The sequence below is a fragment of the Thunnus albacares genome, chromosome 6, assembly GCF_914725855.1.
Source record: "Thunnus albacares chromosome 6, fThuAlb1.1, whole genome shotgun sequence".
NCBI classification, from domain to species: domain Eukaryota; kingdom Metazoa; phylum Chordata; class Actinopteri; order Scombriformes; family Scombridae; genus Thunnus; species Thunnus albacares.
Window position 1 is genome coordinate 11,038,204 of NC_058111.1, and position 16,742 is coordinate 11,054,945.

Here is a 16,742-nt window from a genome sequence, read left to right on the forward strand (position 1 = left end):
AAAAGTGAGACCAGGTGGAAAAGCCTGAAATAGGGGAAAATATATTTACAATAAATGGAGTCAGCACAGTACATAAATACGAACATTCCTCTGTCTCCTGACGCACAAAAAGATTCTTCATCTCAGCAGGTGAGTATGAGGCTGGGTTGTGGAAATGGAGTCGTTTCTCTCTATTATTCAAAAGGCTTTCATCGCAAATCCCAGTCAACAATGGCAGGTGAGCAGACGCAAGCAACCAAAGACATTCAAACAGAGTCTGTGCGCCACACAAGCCTGATGGAACCGGATAGGAAAACACAGAGAGGCATCATTTACTCCGAGCAATGGTGGTTTCATAATCATATAAATAAATCCAATGAGATGATCCTCAAATACAGACACCACAGTAATTAGCAAACTGAGGCACATCTGTGGAAAGCTGAGGTGCAAAATGCCTTGAAGCTGTTTCTGCTGTGAAATGCACTGTAAAGGCACTGTCTGTACGGCTGCTCACAAAAGCCCGCTCTCAGTCTGTTTTTCTCATCTGTCTATTCTCTCTGTGCTCTCCCTCATGCGTGATACATGAAAGACTTCTCTGAGTTGCCCCACCCCCACGCCATTCTGAAATTTCTTCATGTTCGTGTTACTTTGTCTTCATCTCTTTTTCTCAAGTCTTTCATGTTGGAGCCACTCTTTTCTATCAACTCTCTAAGCCAAAGGCAAAAACATTTCCCCAAAGAAACCAGCTCCCCGCCTTTACCCCTCCATATCCTTGTGTCTGTCTTTGTCTCACTCACTCGGTCCATGTCTCTATTCGACTGGCACTCTTCTCACTTCTCTGTCTTCTCAATTTGTGGCTCTGTCTGGCCGAGTGAACGGAGCATGCCAATGTGACTAAGCAGCCCACAAGGGACTGTACAGGTATCTAGGCTGGGATGACGCATACAAGCTCAGAGTGTGACAAATGCATTTGGGTGAAGCGCTGGTCCCCGAGGCACATTGTTCCACTCCAGTGTTGGAACATGGCAACAATCACCACAGGAACTCTTCAAGTGAGAGAAATTGTATCAGTCACAGCTGATGCTTCTTCATGCCCATCCCAGCCTACTCAATCACACATTTAAAACCAGATGGAGTTCTCTCTCCTCTTCATTCTGATATTCATGTGTTTTCCATCCCTCTCCCGTGTAGGCCTGCTCAGAGCTTTGGGGAATAAAACTGACAAAGTATCTCAAAGAATCTGTCCGTCTAGACAAAAAGAACAAAAATAAGAAGTAAATTACAACAAATAGCCCTGATGCAGTCAACACTGTGTTTCTTAGCATTAATAACATGTCATGTCTGAGCCCGGAGTGCAGGATTCATTATTGCCTTTGTTGTTTGAAGCAGAGCAGAGGCAGAAAACATTGCATCCTTGACTGGAGAGCAGAGCAGGGTGGAGTAGCTAGCTCCACAGCTCTGCTGCACAGGAATTTAATGTTCCCGTGTTGGTCGCAGTGCCAGCGACTGTAGGGAAAAGCCAACTTAGTGTGCACAAAAACTGAACAGACAGATCAGCACTCTGTAAGTTCCCTGTCACTCAAACTTATCATACACTTCCGTGGCAAGTTTAATGATGTTAGTATAACAGTAATCACGTCAATTACAGTTTTAGGCATTGCTGTTGATAATGAAAGAGAAAGCAGGCAGAGGCTTGAACATGTCCATTACTACAAAGAAAGGAATTGGCGTAATTGTCTGTTTACTTGGCAGAAAGTCATATTACTGAAAAGCTCTTAATTTGAGATGACTGGATTAATGCCATAATTATTTGTCAGTGATTGGGCTTCATTCTGTGGGCAAGGATTGCCAGAGGACAAATACATTAAAAAACAGCATGTATCCACTGGAAGCCAAACAAAATGATGATATGAACTCCTAGAGAAACGAAGAGGATCATTCTACTCACCGAGCTGGAAAAAGGTGACATCGCTCTTGACTCCAGGACCGGCCCCGGTGCTAGCTGCTACCTCCACACTGTAGCGGATCCCTGGGGCCAGACTGGGAATCACCACGGAAAAGGTTGAGCCGTCAACTGTGCGGTTAATGTGGTATCTGCTCTCATTCCCCAAGCACCAAATCTGTCATAACACAGACAGAGACAAAGTGTAGAATGAGGCACTGTTATGAAAGCTTTGTGACAACATTCAGTTTGGTAGCTGCCACTGATCTTTGTCCCTGTAATTGGTTGGTGCTGCAATTGCAAAGTTTTGCACACCATGGGTATTGAGTTACATCTCTGAGGTTGGAAAACATTTTACAACATGGCTTTATGCTATACAGGCTGTTCTGAACACAGAGTCAGTATTACCTGAGCTAGCCATAACACATCAGTGCAGGCTTGAGCCCTTGAAAAACAAATGGGGATCAGTAATCACCCCCATAACCCAATTTCAGCAGAAGCTAAGTGCTGTCACTCCCAGGAAGGAGAGCGGTCTCCTAAGCTGACTCAAACAAGGGTCACAAAGAGAACTACACATTCACTTCAGCATGAGGCCTGTAGACCTCTACATCCTGAACCCCTGACATTCTGCTTTCTTAACCCTCCAACTCCTCCCACTGGTTAACTAGGTTAACGTACACACTTCCTTGGGAGCATACTATACATGTGTGTGCGTGTGTGTGTTCGCACTAATGTGATGTGAGCCGCTGGGGACCTGGCTCAGTAATGAGCAGGGAACGCTGTCGAGTTGGACTTAAAAACCATGAAATTACTCTAAAGCCTATCACCAGAAAACATTTACCTGGAAAATGAACAGTGGCTTAACTTTCTCACTGGCTTTGCCTCATCTCCCTTTCCGGCACTAACCTATATTCCCTGTGACACAAAAAGGCTGTCCAATTAAAATACAGGACTTCCACAGCATAATGTATGAGAGAACAGCACTGTCCAAACTGAGGCTATCACACTAAGAGCATACATTATCAAGTAAGAAGGAGGAAAAGGTGACTCGGAAAGAGGTGCTATAGGTTGAATGATGCATTAGCGCAACCCACGACCTGAGAAATGACTGGAATTATAATAGAGGTCTGTCTCTTTATTATTTTGTCCTTGGTCATTATCATCTTCCACTCTACTACCGTACGTGCAACCTGCCTTCACATGAATATCTCTACTAAATCATAAAATATTTTTGCTTTTTAAATGTCAAATTATTCTAAATCTCATTTGTATCAGTGTAGGATTTGAAATGCAGCATCTGTCATGGATCCTGTCATGCAAGGCCAAACCTTTTATCTTCCACAGGGAAAGGACTGAATACCATTAGATGAAAAAAGAAACCCAGCAATAACTACTGCATAAATTGCTCCACTATACATCTTTGAAACGTCACACAATGTAAGAGTCCACAGTCTCCACCAGATGGCACTGTTTCACAACAAGTTTTGACCAGCTACCCTTCTTTTGACTCATTTTAATCTCTGTCTGCACACAGAGGGGGGAGCACTGAGGATTCTACAAAGGTGCATCAAGGAATTTGTTACCTTTCTATGTCTGTGCAATGTCTCTGTTATCTGCTCTGTCTGCATCCCTGTTTGCCTGTCATTTGTGTCTCTACAGCATGAGTCCCACTTGCACACACTTTAGGTAGCTGCTGGCTGGTTTTTTTGTTACCTTGTATTCCTGGACCACCCCATTCTGCTCCTCTTCTGGAGGGGGTTGCCAGGAGACCACGATGGCGGTCCCATTGTCCCCGCTCTCCGTCACTGTAACCTCGCGAGGAGGGGCACTGGGGGCTGAGGGGGGGTAGACAAAAGATAAAAAACACACCTTCATACATGATACTGATTTTTTTTTTTCATAACTGCGTGCAGTCTCTCCTCGTCTCGCCCCATTTAGCTGTCAGAATTTGTCCTTTATCTCTGTGTGAGACTAAAACTGAGGTGAGAACAAAGGACTAATAATCAAAACTAGGATGCTTTCATCTGAAAACTTGAATACAAGTGCTTTTGTGGGTAAATAAAAACAAATAACTGTATACTCGAAACAGATATGGAGTTATGATGATGTGGTGTATGCTGGTGTGTGAACTCTAACTCTGTGGTAATTAAACTGAAATAATTATGAATGCAATAGAAAAGACATAATCACAGTGTGAGTGAGTGCTATGAAAACAGGCAGTTTTCTGCTAAGGAGAGAACAAACATTATGTATAGAGCTCTGAAAACAATTATCAACAAAAGTGGGAACAAAGGAGAATTTAGCAGGAAAAGATCAAAACCCTCCCACACATGCAACACACACAAATATACTCTCTAGTAAACACTTTACACTCGCATTTCTCTTAACTGTTCACTACAGATTAAAATTTGCTGTTGGGTTTCAACCAAACCTCATGAGACTGCCACAACCACACCCTATGAAAAATTAGTACAACCCTTAGTACTGGAGTGTTGCATATGGGTTTCCATAGGGCCTTTTAAAGAGCCGAACATTCACACTAACATGCTTGAATACACCGCATTTTAACATAGAAAAATCCTTCCCTCACTGCCTGCTGTGAACAGCTGTTGTATGCTCTCGCACATGCAAGCTGTGCATATAAAATTGTGTAAACATGAAAACATGCCTGCACACATGCAAGCACTACAGCGCATTTGCACACTCATACACATCCCCCACCTTCCTCCAGTGTCTTGCCAATTTTGACATCACTGTCTGTTCCCTGGAATTCATTGAAGAAGGGGCGGACTTTGAATTCGTATGTGACTCCCTTTCGAAGCTGCGGCACAACGGCGCTGTCCTCCCCGGGAGTGCGCACCTCGAACACAGCCCATTCACTCCTCTGTTGCCCCTCTGGTGAAGGCCTGTACATCACCTTGTAGCCCTGGATGTACTGCACCTGCTGCTCCACCTAGTGAGAAACCAGACAATAGGTGGTGTCAGCTCGACTTGATTAGGTGCTTAACAGTTAACAGTGGAAAATAATACAGCAACATAACAGATTGTAGCATCACTGGACAGCTATGGATTTATGCGACTGATACACCAGGCGCTGGATCGAATGGCATGCTAACTCATCACATCACCCCTCTGGTTATCCATCCACATCTACATCTTTCTTTTTGACTGTCTGTCTATGCGCCATTTGGAGCAGCAGCGATTTGTGCAAACCGCAGTATGAGGTCATTGGCCAGAGGTTCCTCTAAGTCTGGAGCTGGTTAAATAGGGCCCAGGCTCCCAGAACAGCCTGTCTCATCCTGTCCTGTTCTCCAGTGTAGTGACTGGCTGCTGAAGTCAAGGGAGAGGGGGAAAGGGTACCTTTATACGGAGTACCAGAAGTTGAGAGTAAAACAAAGTGAAATGGAGTTTGATGTAGCTAAATAAAGAGGATATATGTAATTGGAATGGATTTGTCTGTTAGTTTAATCTAAGGATAATTAATGTTGCTTTGTGATCCAGAATGTTTATAGAAAAGAATAACCGCTAACCAGTATGCTAATATCCCTACGAGTCCCTGTGGAAGGCAAGCAGCACTGGCTTGTAAAGATTGTAGTGATTTCTTTATCCCTCCCCCATAAAATATGCTCCCGGCTCAGGTGGTCTTCATTAGCCTGAAAACTGTGCAACCATTTACCACAACACAAAGGAAAATGTAAAACCAAGAAACTCCACACTGGGAATAGATTTAACCCCACAAAACACGGAAACTGTGGCGTTTAACTACAATGTCAGTCTCCCTCATGTCATGTGTTTTTCTGGAACATTCCAAGGAGACAGGGTAACTGGGCAGTAATGTTTTAAATCAGTCTTGACATGTCAGTATCCTTTTCACGTTTCCCATTCCCATTCATCACTTACCATGGCACTTCATAATACCAGGGAATGTAGGGGTGGCGTTATGTCAAAAGGCAAAGCAGGTTGAATGTGCCTTCAGTTAAAACAAAGGCCATTCTGCAAACAGATATCTGCTGTGTAACTGGACAGCTATAATCTGCAGCTTTATTATGTCATATTCTGAAAAAAGGGCATTAAGCAGCTCAAATTCAGGTGAACACACTACTTCATATTCAGCTTGCAAGGGGAAAGAAACGTCACCATAAGCTCCAAGTTCTATCCTTCTTCCTCACCCACCTATCCGCTTTAACATCTGTAAGCCATTTCCACTTAAGAGTATGAGTTGGCCGCCTCTTCCTTCTCACTTGTATTATTTTAACAGCCGTGAAGTGTTTTCAATCTGAGAGGGCATAGACTGGCACGCCACACACTGCTATACGGTATTATATGGCCTATTGCAGAAAGCTGTGCTCTGTAGTCCAGCTTTTGGGCGGGTTTGAGAGGTCCACTGTGGGCATGGCTGCAGATCTTTGGTCTCTGGCCAGCCAACCAGCTCAGGGCCCATGCCAGATGGACACTAAGAACACTTAGACCGTGTTCCAGGCTGCTCTCTGCAGTGTCCTTCTACTTTAGGGTGCGAGGATGTTAGCACTTTAGCTCGGCTGAGTGGCCTGACAAATTGACCGTAGGCACATAACTAAACTAACCTTGGAGCTTTGGTGACCAGCTATACTAATGATCCATATGGCAATCTGTAGCTGGCTGCAGCTGTGTTAAGAACAGTCACTGAAATTCAGGCATTCTTGATACTCACCGTCCACTGTACCCTGACAGAGGAGGAGGAGAGAATGGTTGGGTTGTGCAGGTGGATGACCACTTCCCCCAACTCCCTCTGGATCTGACGATGGTCCACTCCCTGACTAGTAGGGGGGATATCTGTATGCAGATGAACAGAGAAATTAATTGATCTAGCCTCAAACTACCAACCAATAGCAAAAAGCAAAAAAAAAAAAAAAAAAAAAAAAGAGTTCTCACCTTGTGTTTTCACAGCATCAGTGATAGGACTGGGATCACTCAGCCCATAGGCATTGGCTGCCCGTACTAAGAAGAGGTAGACGGCACTGGGCTTCAAGCCCTTTAGTACAAATGACTCAGTTTTCACATGCTCTGCCAGGGTCTGCCAGCTGCTCCCTGATGCATGACTGTGGACACACAACAGAGAGAATTGCAGTTTAAAAGGTGTTAATACAGCCATGCAATGATTTGTTTATTTACGGTCAAGCTGATTAGTTTTACCTGAAGGCCTCTATAACATAGGAGGTGGGTGTGGCTCCAGCATTAAGGTTAGGCTTCCAGGAAAGAGTGACAGAGGTCCGGGTAACGTCAGTGACCTCAGGTTTGGAGGGGGCACTGGGGATCAGGTTTGGGTCAGTAGGTCTGTTTGGCTGGACTGGAACTCCAAACTCTAAATGTAGAACAGACAGAGGAAAGGAAACAGGTGAGAATATAGTTTATTGCTGTTTCCCAGTAAATCCCTCCAATCTTCAATTCTGTTTTTCTCATTTGGCTTGTTCTTTTGGACATCATAATGAATAATAGTACAACATATCCAACTGAAATGATTAAAAGACTCTACACCTGTTGATAGAAAACTAATGCCGATGGACAAAAATCTCACTTACCTTGGACCTCTAAATAGGCTTTCCATGAGGCCTCACCACTGGGTGTGGAGGCGATGCAGGTGTAGGTGCCGGTGTCACCAAGCTGGCGGAAGAGGGGGGGCATATTTGGTTACATGGAAATTATTTCAACGCCTGCCATAGTTTCCTGATCTGGTAGCAGTCTCTCCCCCTCTTTCTGCTTCTTGCTATCTCTCCCCCACCATCACTGCTCTGCTTATTGACATTCTGACAGAGTCTGTAACAGGCAGCTGTCATTGCCTGATAATCTCAATATCATCTCTTTCATAGCAGGAACTGGGCGAAAGCAGCTGGAAAGGCCAAGTGGCAGACAATTCCTAGTCAAATGGAAAAGATTTTCACAGGATCATAGACTAATTGGAGACCCTTTTCTCTGTCTACCATCCCCCTGAGTACCAAATATGGAAGTGGTTGCTCTGTGGAACAGATGTGGTGGCAGTTTGGTCATACCTCAATTATGCAAACGCTTTTTAGATATAACTTTGTTCAGAAAAGTGAGGTACAATAAAATTTCAGAGCACACCTTATTGAAATCTGAATATATGTATTATGAGCCAGGTGAATTACATTGTAAGTTTAAAAGCAACATTTCGCGACATGCATATGTCTAACAAAGCTAGGAAGCACTTAGAGAGGCTGAACAATCCTCTAAATGTGTTATTTTAAAAATAAAAAAAACATGTTTAGACATTTGTAATCTGCATTCACTTTGGACCCGAATCAAAATACACATAATGAGAGACAATCGTCTAGAACGTGTGCCAGATATTTTTCATTCAAAGTGCACTAGTTCATGAGAAAACAAGCAGAAAAAAAGCCCTTTCTCAAAAAATTCTTGGATCGGTACCTGTATCTGGATCCTGACCAAATACAAATCAAGTGCTTTTTGGCTCATGGCCTACATTTCCTCCAAATTTAATAGAAGTCATTTGACAAGTTTCATAGATATTCTGCTAGCTAACAGGCAAATAAACAAAACAGAAAACATAACCCTGCCGGCAAAGGTGAAAAACATGACATATTTTCCATTTGCTATATTTTTTAAATGTCTGCGGTGTCAACTGCATTCAAAGTCTGTGAGTAAGACAAATAATTCTGTTGTGGTTTGTTGGTGAAGCAGTACGCTAAGGGCTACTGTGCTGGTGTATAAGCAAAATAAAGAGAGCAAAACAGAAAAAGATAAATTGTTTGAATAACTGAGTGTGAACATGTTCTGCCAACGACCCACAAAGTGTTTATTTCTTTGTCTGGTAGGTAAGACTATGTATTAAAACTCAATAACAATAACACTCACGCAACCACATTAATAAAATAAATTACCTCACGCATCAAAAATGCCTTCATTAAAATGTTGTCAAGTAGAAATGAAAGGTTCATTAATGTAAAATGCCTGCAGGGTTTACTCAGCTACATCAGGATAGGGGTTCAGACCATAGACTGTAGATTTAGACACATCCCCTACTGCCTGCTTCTCACTGGCAGCCCAATCACACTGCAATCTTGTCACCACAAGACATGCCAGCATTCATCAGAATACCACAAACTGACGCGAACTCTGACCCTGTGACGCCTCCATCTGGAAGACACGTCAGCACCCCCTACTTGTCTCTCCCTAAGAGCGTGTTCAGCATCACACAGCTTGCAATCTCAAACACACACACACACACACACACACACACACAAACTCACTCACACACTAAATTACACACAAAACCCACTGTGCTTGCTGACTGACAAGAACTACAGACTGTCTGACTTCACAGACTCCATTTCAAACCCGCGACAACTGACTGACAGCCCACTGAGGGCTGGTTGCTGGCAGGGAACACATGGTTTATTTACCAACCAGCGGGGGTTTGCCGAGCGCATTATAGAAGTGATATGGACAACTTTGAAGTTCATTTGAATGGATTGCGACATTAAAGGCAGCCTAATAGAAAATCTTGATCAAAAACATATTTTTACATAAACATAGAAATACAAGGCCAGCTTATACATTCATAGTCAATCATAAATTAACTCCAAATGCCACAGTACAGTGGCTTTTACTTTGCTTGAAGTTAAAAGGGATCTGAGCATGTGTGCAGGTGTCTTACCTTTGCATAGCGGATCTGCAGTGCACCTGTGTCCAGCTGTTTGACCCTGGAGTCATGGGTGGACACCAACACTCCATCCTTCCTCCACAGGATGGTGGGGGTGGGGTTACCTGATGCGACACAGTTGAGGACCACTGTGCCGTCCACAGCCACTGTCTGATTGGTCGGGCCCTGTCTGATCACTGGCGGCGGGCGGTCTGACACAACTATGGACGGAGGAAGTCGAATGAGCAATTATGTGGAGGAATGGAAGGACAAAAACTGTGAAGCTGTTCATGTGGTGTAGCAAGAACGAGAGAAACGGAGGATTCAGACAATTATATCCAGCTTGTGTGAAGAAACACACAAAAGGCAGAAAATGGTGAGAATCTGACAAACAGCATGTAACAATGTAAGCATGTGAAAACTGCAAGGGTAGTGGGAGACTAATTAAATCCAATTTTAAGAACTGGAAGCATTTTTCTAATCATTCAGCAGCAGGAGTTGAACTTAGCCAAATAAAAGCAGCGTAATTAAAATGAAATGGCCTCAGATACTTCAGCCTTCTCGCTGCAGCTCTACCAGATGCCTGGCACTACACATATGAACACACGCAGCCAACAATCCCCTGGCCCATCCCCCAACCATAAAACACAAAACAAGGGAGAAAATGCTTATAAAAACATCTAGCCAGAACAATGTTATTAGCATAAGGACGTTTAAACTCCCCCTCCCTGCTTCCCAGCCTGTGAACGCTGGGTGTTCAACCAGTAGACAAAAACACACACAACAAATAAAGAGAAAGCATTTATATGAGAGACACAGAAAGAGGAGCAAGAGGAGGCCAAAGAGAGAGAAGAAAAAAAAAGATGAGAGACTTTAATTACATGCACCTGATCATTTCTTCATTTTTATTTTGTCTCTACTGTGTGTGATTCATCATGTTCCTGCTATAGGTTGTCTGCCTCCCCCTGATTATTATTATTATTCATAGCACTATTAATGACCATTGCTGTCAGCTCTACTGATTTACTAGCAAGTTACATTCAGTGAGGAACAATCAAATTAATACCTAACACAGTGTAAAGGCAACACATAATGATGTATGTGTGTGTGCATAGATCCTCAGAACCATACTGCGGTGTAATCTCTGGCCCGCTTTGTCTTTGCTTTTGTGTCAGGGATGGTGCAATTACTAAAATATTGTCAGCATGACCTGTAATTACCAGATCTGCCTGCGGAGAGGTGGTGGCCTCAGTGCAGTATGCTCACTTTAATAACTGTTATTATTATCCAGAGAGCAAGACAGAATGAGAGAGAGAAAAGTGGAGAGAGAGATGGAGCATACCATTGTAGGCCTGAAATGAAGAAGGACATTTGGTAAATGAAGGGATGAATCTAGGTGTGTCATAGACAAAATAATAGTTGCCCAGATCGCTGTGGGAACGGTGGGAATTAAGCCAAGGTTAGTCCACCAGGCTGACGGGGATTGGCTAGCAAAGTAATTAGAGGACCCAATCCAGACCTCACCACACGGCCACAGACTTCCAACGGTAGACAGCAGCAAGCCAGCCATGGAATACTGAAGGAGACATTAGCCAGTGTGAAGCCAGCAAAGCCAAATACTGAGCCACGGTCTGGGTGCACAGGCACCAGAGAGTCTCTACCTCTGACAGGAACACATTGACCAGGCCAGACCAAACCTCACAAACCTCAATTCGGATATTAATATGCTCTATAGCACAACCACAGTATTTCAGATGAACAGCATTATCCTCATGAGCCAAAGATTATCTGAAATACCAATATTTATCCAGTCAAGTTTTTCGTTCAGTGTTCCTCTAATTCCCTCTGAGGCTTTGCTGTATGTAGAAACTGTGTTTAAATGGAAAGGTTGCTCACCATCAGTGACCTCTAGTAAAGCCTTGGTGATGACACTGCCAGCAATGTTGAGGGCCTGGCAGCTGTAGTATCCCATGTCTGAGCGTTCAGCATCAGTGATAGTCAGGTCCCCAGTCTGGGATACAGAAAACCGGCTGGATGGTTGAGGAGGTTGGTAGGAGAACAACAGGTTCTGTCAGGGATGAAAATAGATCACATGCAGTGAGACTAGAGCAAATTAATGTGACAATTTTCTCTCCAAATTTGCAAATATATGCAAATTATCTGTGCTGAGATACAAGCTATAAAGTGAACAAAATAGTTCTTTACAAACTTTAAAATGATTTATGCTTTTCAAACTAAAACAGATGATTTTCAGGTGCACTATTACCTGAACTTATGAAGCATTTTGGCATGAAAACCTTAATTTTATTTTGTTTGTTTATTTTGATTACCTGACTGCCTTCCCGCTGCCAGAAAATGGCTGGCTGTGGGTTACCAGTGACCTCGCACTGGAAGGTGACGGTTCTGCCAACCCCAACCACCTGGTTCCTTGGTCTCACCACAAACGCTGGGGGCACTGGAGGACAGCCATGAGAGTGGTTAGTTATTGAATAAACAAACACACCATACTATACTACTGTAGTTCTCATCTTTACAGTTACAAGTCATCTGGGTTATTTGACTGAAAGGATTACAGCTCTCTTTCAAAACTTTGCATGGTGTGTGCACAGCAGATTAAACAGTATGCTGATAAAATTCAAAATGCAGTCATATTGTCGATGTAATGAATAGAAAAAACAAGCCCTCTGATTTGCATGGGCAAGGACAGAGACCATTAAAATTTACATGGAAATGGGGAATAAATTTGAGCCATCTGTCCATGCTGCCACCCTCCAATAGCACCCTCTACTAAGATGCTTTATCCATGCATCTTAATGACAAATTCCAGCTCAGACTGAGTCAAGTCAATCAAGTCAGTTTTATTTATATAGTGCCAAATCACAACAGAAGTTATCTCAAGGCACTTTTCACATAGAACAGGTCTAGACCATACTCTTTAATTTACAGAGACCCAGCATTCCCCCCATGAGCAAGCTCTTGGTGACAGAACGCAAGGAAAAACTCCCCTTTAACAGGGGTTTTTCCATGTGTGGTGTCATAGGAGTGTGGTGTCATAGCCAATGTCCTCTATGCAGCTCTACAGCAGTGGTGGAAAGTAACTAAGTACATTTATTCAAGTACTTGTACTTGAATAAATGTACTTAGTATTTCCATTTTATGCTACTTTATACTTTCACTCCACTACATTTATTTGACAGCTTTAGTTACTTTTCAGATGAAGATTTGACACAATGAATAATATAACAAGCTTTTAAAATACAACACATTGTTAAAGATGAAACCAGTGGTTTCCAACCTTTTTGGCTTTTGATGTCTTACAAAAAAGCAGTGTGTAGTCGCGGTCACATTTCACATGTCTGTGAGTTGTTAACAGCTCCACCAAATAGTGATTTTTCCCTCTAAACTTCTCACTTGATTTAATTTCAATAAGTGTTCAAATGATCCAATATTTCACCAAAAATCAAAGATTAGAGAAAAAATCTAAAAACTGAAAACAGATTTGTGTATCAGAACTTTGTTTTTCCTTCTTTCCTCTCCCATTAATCATCTCACGACCCCTCAGATTTATCTGGTGACCCTTTGGAGGGGCCCGACCCCTAGGTTGGGAACCACTGGACTAAAGTACCTAATTGTATATAAAGTAGTTCAAACTAGCTCCACCTCCAGCAGCTACAACAGTAACATGCTGCTTACAGACTGATGCTTCGGTATTAATAATCTAATGATGTCACATAATAATATATCAGTCAGAGGGACCAAACCACTACTTTTACTGCAATACTTTAACTACATTTTGCTACTAATACTTACGTACTTCCACTTATGTAGGATTTTTCATGCAGGACTTTTACTTGTAATGGAGTATTCCACCACTGCTCTACAGTGACATTAGGCCTTGCTCTTCTAATAGACTGTCTATGTGAGGAGACACACCCTAATGTAGAGGTTCACATGCAGGCCGGTTAAAACCTTCCATTCAATGGACACTGGATACAATCTCTCAATATTACACACCTACTAACATTTAAATCCTTTTTATACAGGGGTTGTGTAGAAAAGCAATCTGGAAACCGTCATTTGAAATATAGACATCATTTGTCCATGAATTAGATGGGATGTTTGGTAATGCATAAAAGAGGAAAATAATAGAATGAAATGATGCGGCTTTACCTTGGAGGACCATGCTGAGCATATTTTTACCCATTAATGTCCTTTTGTCACTGTTGCCCTTGACAACAGAAACATGAGTGCTGATTGGAGGGTGGAGAGGTGATGGGAGGAGGATGGAGGGGGGTTCTGACAGCTTCCTGTCTCTGTCAGGGCGGTGAATAGGTGACGGGTGACATTTCAACTTACCAGACACGACTAAAAGGGAAACAAAAACACAACAACAAAAACCCAAAGATGAATAAATAAATAATAAACAGCATGACATAAAGAGGAGAGATAAGGAAAATAACAATGTGATGTCCATGGGTACAAATATTCATGTTATTATTATTCAATGAATACAAGACATGTCATATTTCACCCTTGACTCAAACCCTAGGGACCACAAGATACACACGGCTAAAAATAATTACCACAAGTGATCAGGAATGCATTAAAAATGCACACACAGAGAAAATACTGAAGAACATCTGATTCAACATTCCTTCTTAGTCTTGGGACATGCTCAAGGACAGGAAACATGCTGGATTATATAAAACAAAATGACAAAGAAGGTACACAGACAACATCATGAAACACACAAGACAGATGTTTTGAGCTTAGCAACATCACGCTTTGTTTATTTTTTTCCCTCTCTTTCCAGGTGTTGTGTGAAGGTGAACATCTCTGTGCCCTTAATGAGGTTTAGAGCACCCTGAGGAGCAGCTAGATCACAGTCTCTCAAACACAGCCAGGCAAATGTAAGCCTGGTCCATAAAAATACAAGGTGAATGTTAACTGTCACTCTCTGGACATAAATCTCCCCCAGCCAATCACTCACCTTATCTAATCTGTCTGCTTCAACGGCTCCCACGGAAACATAAACGCTGTCAGTCAGAGTAATGGCCAACCCCTCCCTCCTCCCCCTACCTATCGCTGGCCTTTAAAATGCAGATAAGACTTGCATCAAATGCTCCCAGAAGAAGGCGCTCACTGCTGTGTGTGAGAGGCTCTAGATACACACGATCATGAGAACATACACACCCACAAATACACACACCACCTGAAACACCTACACACATCCATTCATGTGTGTCTAAGCCTTTAATTAGGTAACCCTACCTCTCCCATGCTGCTGTGATCACAGTTGTGGACCTGGAGGGAGAGGTTAGCCCTAAATCTGACCGGAATACTTTGTTGTGGGCTTTCTGCTAGCTTACAGCGCAGAGGGGAGCCTCTATCAATAAGCTGATCAGAGAGGTTGGGGGAAATAGCACTGAGCATTGTGGCCTCCAGCCCAATAGGAGGCAGGCTATGTACCAAAGACCACAGCAGAGATATTAATGGGGATCTGTGTATAGTTGCTGTTCAGTGGGCCTGACATCAACACCAGAGTAGAACTGCAAGCAGAGGATTTAGCATGATTAATAGTAGCTCCCACTGGGAGGTCCGTAGCGTGCTTTAAATGCTCTGTCTCGCTCTGAGACTTTGTATACTGTATATCAACTGAATTGTGGCCCTCACAACTTTGTGTGACAGCAAGCAATACACAATGAAGGTCTATTGGATGGTTAAGCCAAATCAAATGCAGAGATACAGAGATAGAGCAGCACAAAGCATCAGTTCTAAATGTGGCGCCCAACCGCGATTTGGTATTTATCATCACATGAACAGCACACAGACTGCTGACAAGAAAGTTCCTCTCATTCACTCTCTTTTGGCACCAGTTCCAAGTCTCCTTCCAGACCCTTTACATGGGTTATTAGCAACGCTGCTCTAGGGACTACCATTCCATTCAAGGCCTTTCTACACATAAATCACTGCTAACGGCAAACTTTAACTAGCTGAGAAAAAATAACACGTTGATTTTCTGAATCTTGTCCAACACTGTGTGAAGCTATGCATTTACATTCCTATGGTGGAAGTCCATCGGTAAGGTTTAATTAATAAAACACTATATAAGCATTATCTAACCACACCAGACCCACATCAAAATGCCTTTGTCTGATCCTTAAATCTTTAAAAATACATGTACGCACACCCTACTTAATAGCTAAAGAGGCCATCTCACTAATACACTCCCATGTGGCTCGGATTAATGATTTTACTGAGAAACTATAAATATAGCTGGTGACTTGGCCAATTATGTGCTTCTTCCATCAATCAATGGAATATTTTACTTGACATATTTATAAGTCCAGAGGAGGTGTACCAGACTGACAAACACACGTGTAAGACAATAATTCACTGATTAAGTTAGTAACAAGAGCGGAGCACATTGAAAGAAAAATAGCCCAGGGCGCCACTTCCACAATGTCTGCATTGTTCACTGACAATCTGACCATGGAGGGTGTGAAAATCCCCCTCTGTCCATACAGAGCTGGATTCTTCTAATACACCGTTCAGCGCTCGAAAGGGATTTAGTTTGAACAAAAATATCTTCAATACTGTGCGTCTTGCTATATTGTTAATATCACTTTCATATACTATATTGCAATGATAAGCAAATTGCATAATTGCACTGAAGGGAATGATTTATATATTTAACAATTTGAAAATTCTATTTTAATTCAATTAGTTTTATTGTACATTTACACATCAGAGCAGAATTGCAAGAAACTTGAGTTCAAAGAATATTTACATTAATTCCACTTAGGATATAAGAAATTACATTATGGTGTAGTTCTCCCTGCCAGTAGCTCACAACCTCTGAAGTGATTTTATTCAGCTGCTCAGTTGTTCTTATGCCGCAGCTCAGTAATCTTGCCATACTTTGACTCTTGATACAGAGCGACAGCACGGCCCACAAAACCCACAGACTAAACTGCTACCCCCCACATTAGCGGTGTCTTCACTACTACAGCGACATCTTACTACCTATACATCGCTTCTGCTACTTTGGCTCATTTAGACCTACAATTACCCGGCTTTTCTTTCCTTTCCTATGCCCGCATCTGTAATTAGAAGCATGTCATTTCCGGGCGTGGGACTGCGGCCTGCTTGTCTTTAATTAGC

General features: G+C 42.6%; 1 protein-coding gene and 1 long non-coding RNA gene across 5 annotated transcripts in view; one reads left to right on the forward strand and one right to left on the reverse strand.

Moving 5' to 3' along the window:
- robo1 (roundabout, axon guidance receptor, homolog 1 (Drosophila)) overlaps positions 1–16,742 on the reverse strand; it is a 128,400-nt gene that overhangs the window by 17,862 nt on the left and 93,796 nt on the right. For 2 of the 3 annotated variants that reach the window (XM_044353162.1, XM_044353160.1), the window contains exons 7-17: positions 13,935–13,943; positions 11,909–12,033; positions 11,475–11,646; positions 9,594–9,799; positions 7,480–7,561; positions 7,094–7,262; positions 6,833–6,999; positions 6,612–6,733; positions 4,643–4,874; positions 3,635–3,756; positions 1,928–2,099 (exon numbers count right to left, since the gene is read on the reverse strand). In XM_044353162.1, the coding sequence (XP_044209097.1) occupies positions 1,928–2,099; positions 3,635–3,756; positions 4,643–4,874; positions 6,612–6,733; positions 6,833–6,999; positions 7,094–7,262; positions 7,480–7,561; positions 9,594–9,799; positions 11,475–11,646; positions 11,909–12,033; positions 13,935–13,943 (1,578 nt within the window). The remainder of the gene's footprint in view (positions 1–1,927; positions 2,100–3,634; positions 3,757–4,642; positions 4,875–6,611; positions 6,734–6,832; positions 7,000–7,093; positions 7,263–7,479; positions 7,562–9,593; positions 9,800–11,474; positions 11,647–11,908; positions 12,034–13,934; positions 13,944–16,742) is intronic. The other variant, XM_044353161.1, reaches the window with a different exon arrangement.
- Positions 1–16,742, forward strand: part of LOC122983445 — a 30,471-nt gene that overhangs the window by 11,678 nt on the left and 2,051 nt on the right. Inside the window, exons 1-3 of one of the 2 annotated variants that reach the window (XR_006403703.1) lie at positions 9,806–9,954; positions 11,931–12,055; positions 14,392–14,514. This is a non-coding gene — a long non-coding RNA (uncharacterized LOC122983445). Of the gene's footprint in view, positions 1–9,805; positions 9,955–11,930; positions 12,056–14,391; positions 14,515–16,742 lie in introns of those variants that run through there. The other variant, XR_006403704.1, reaches the window with a different exon arrangement.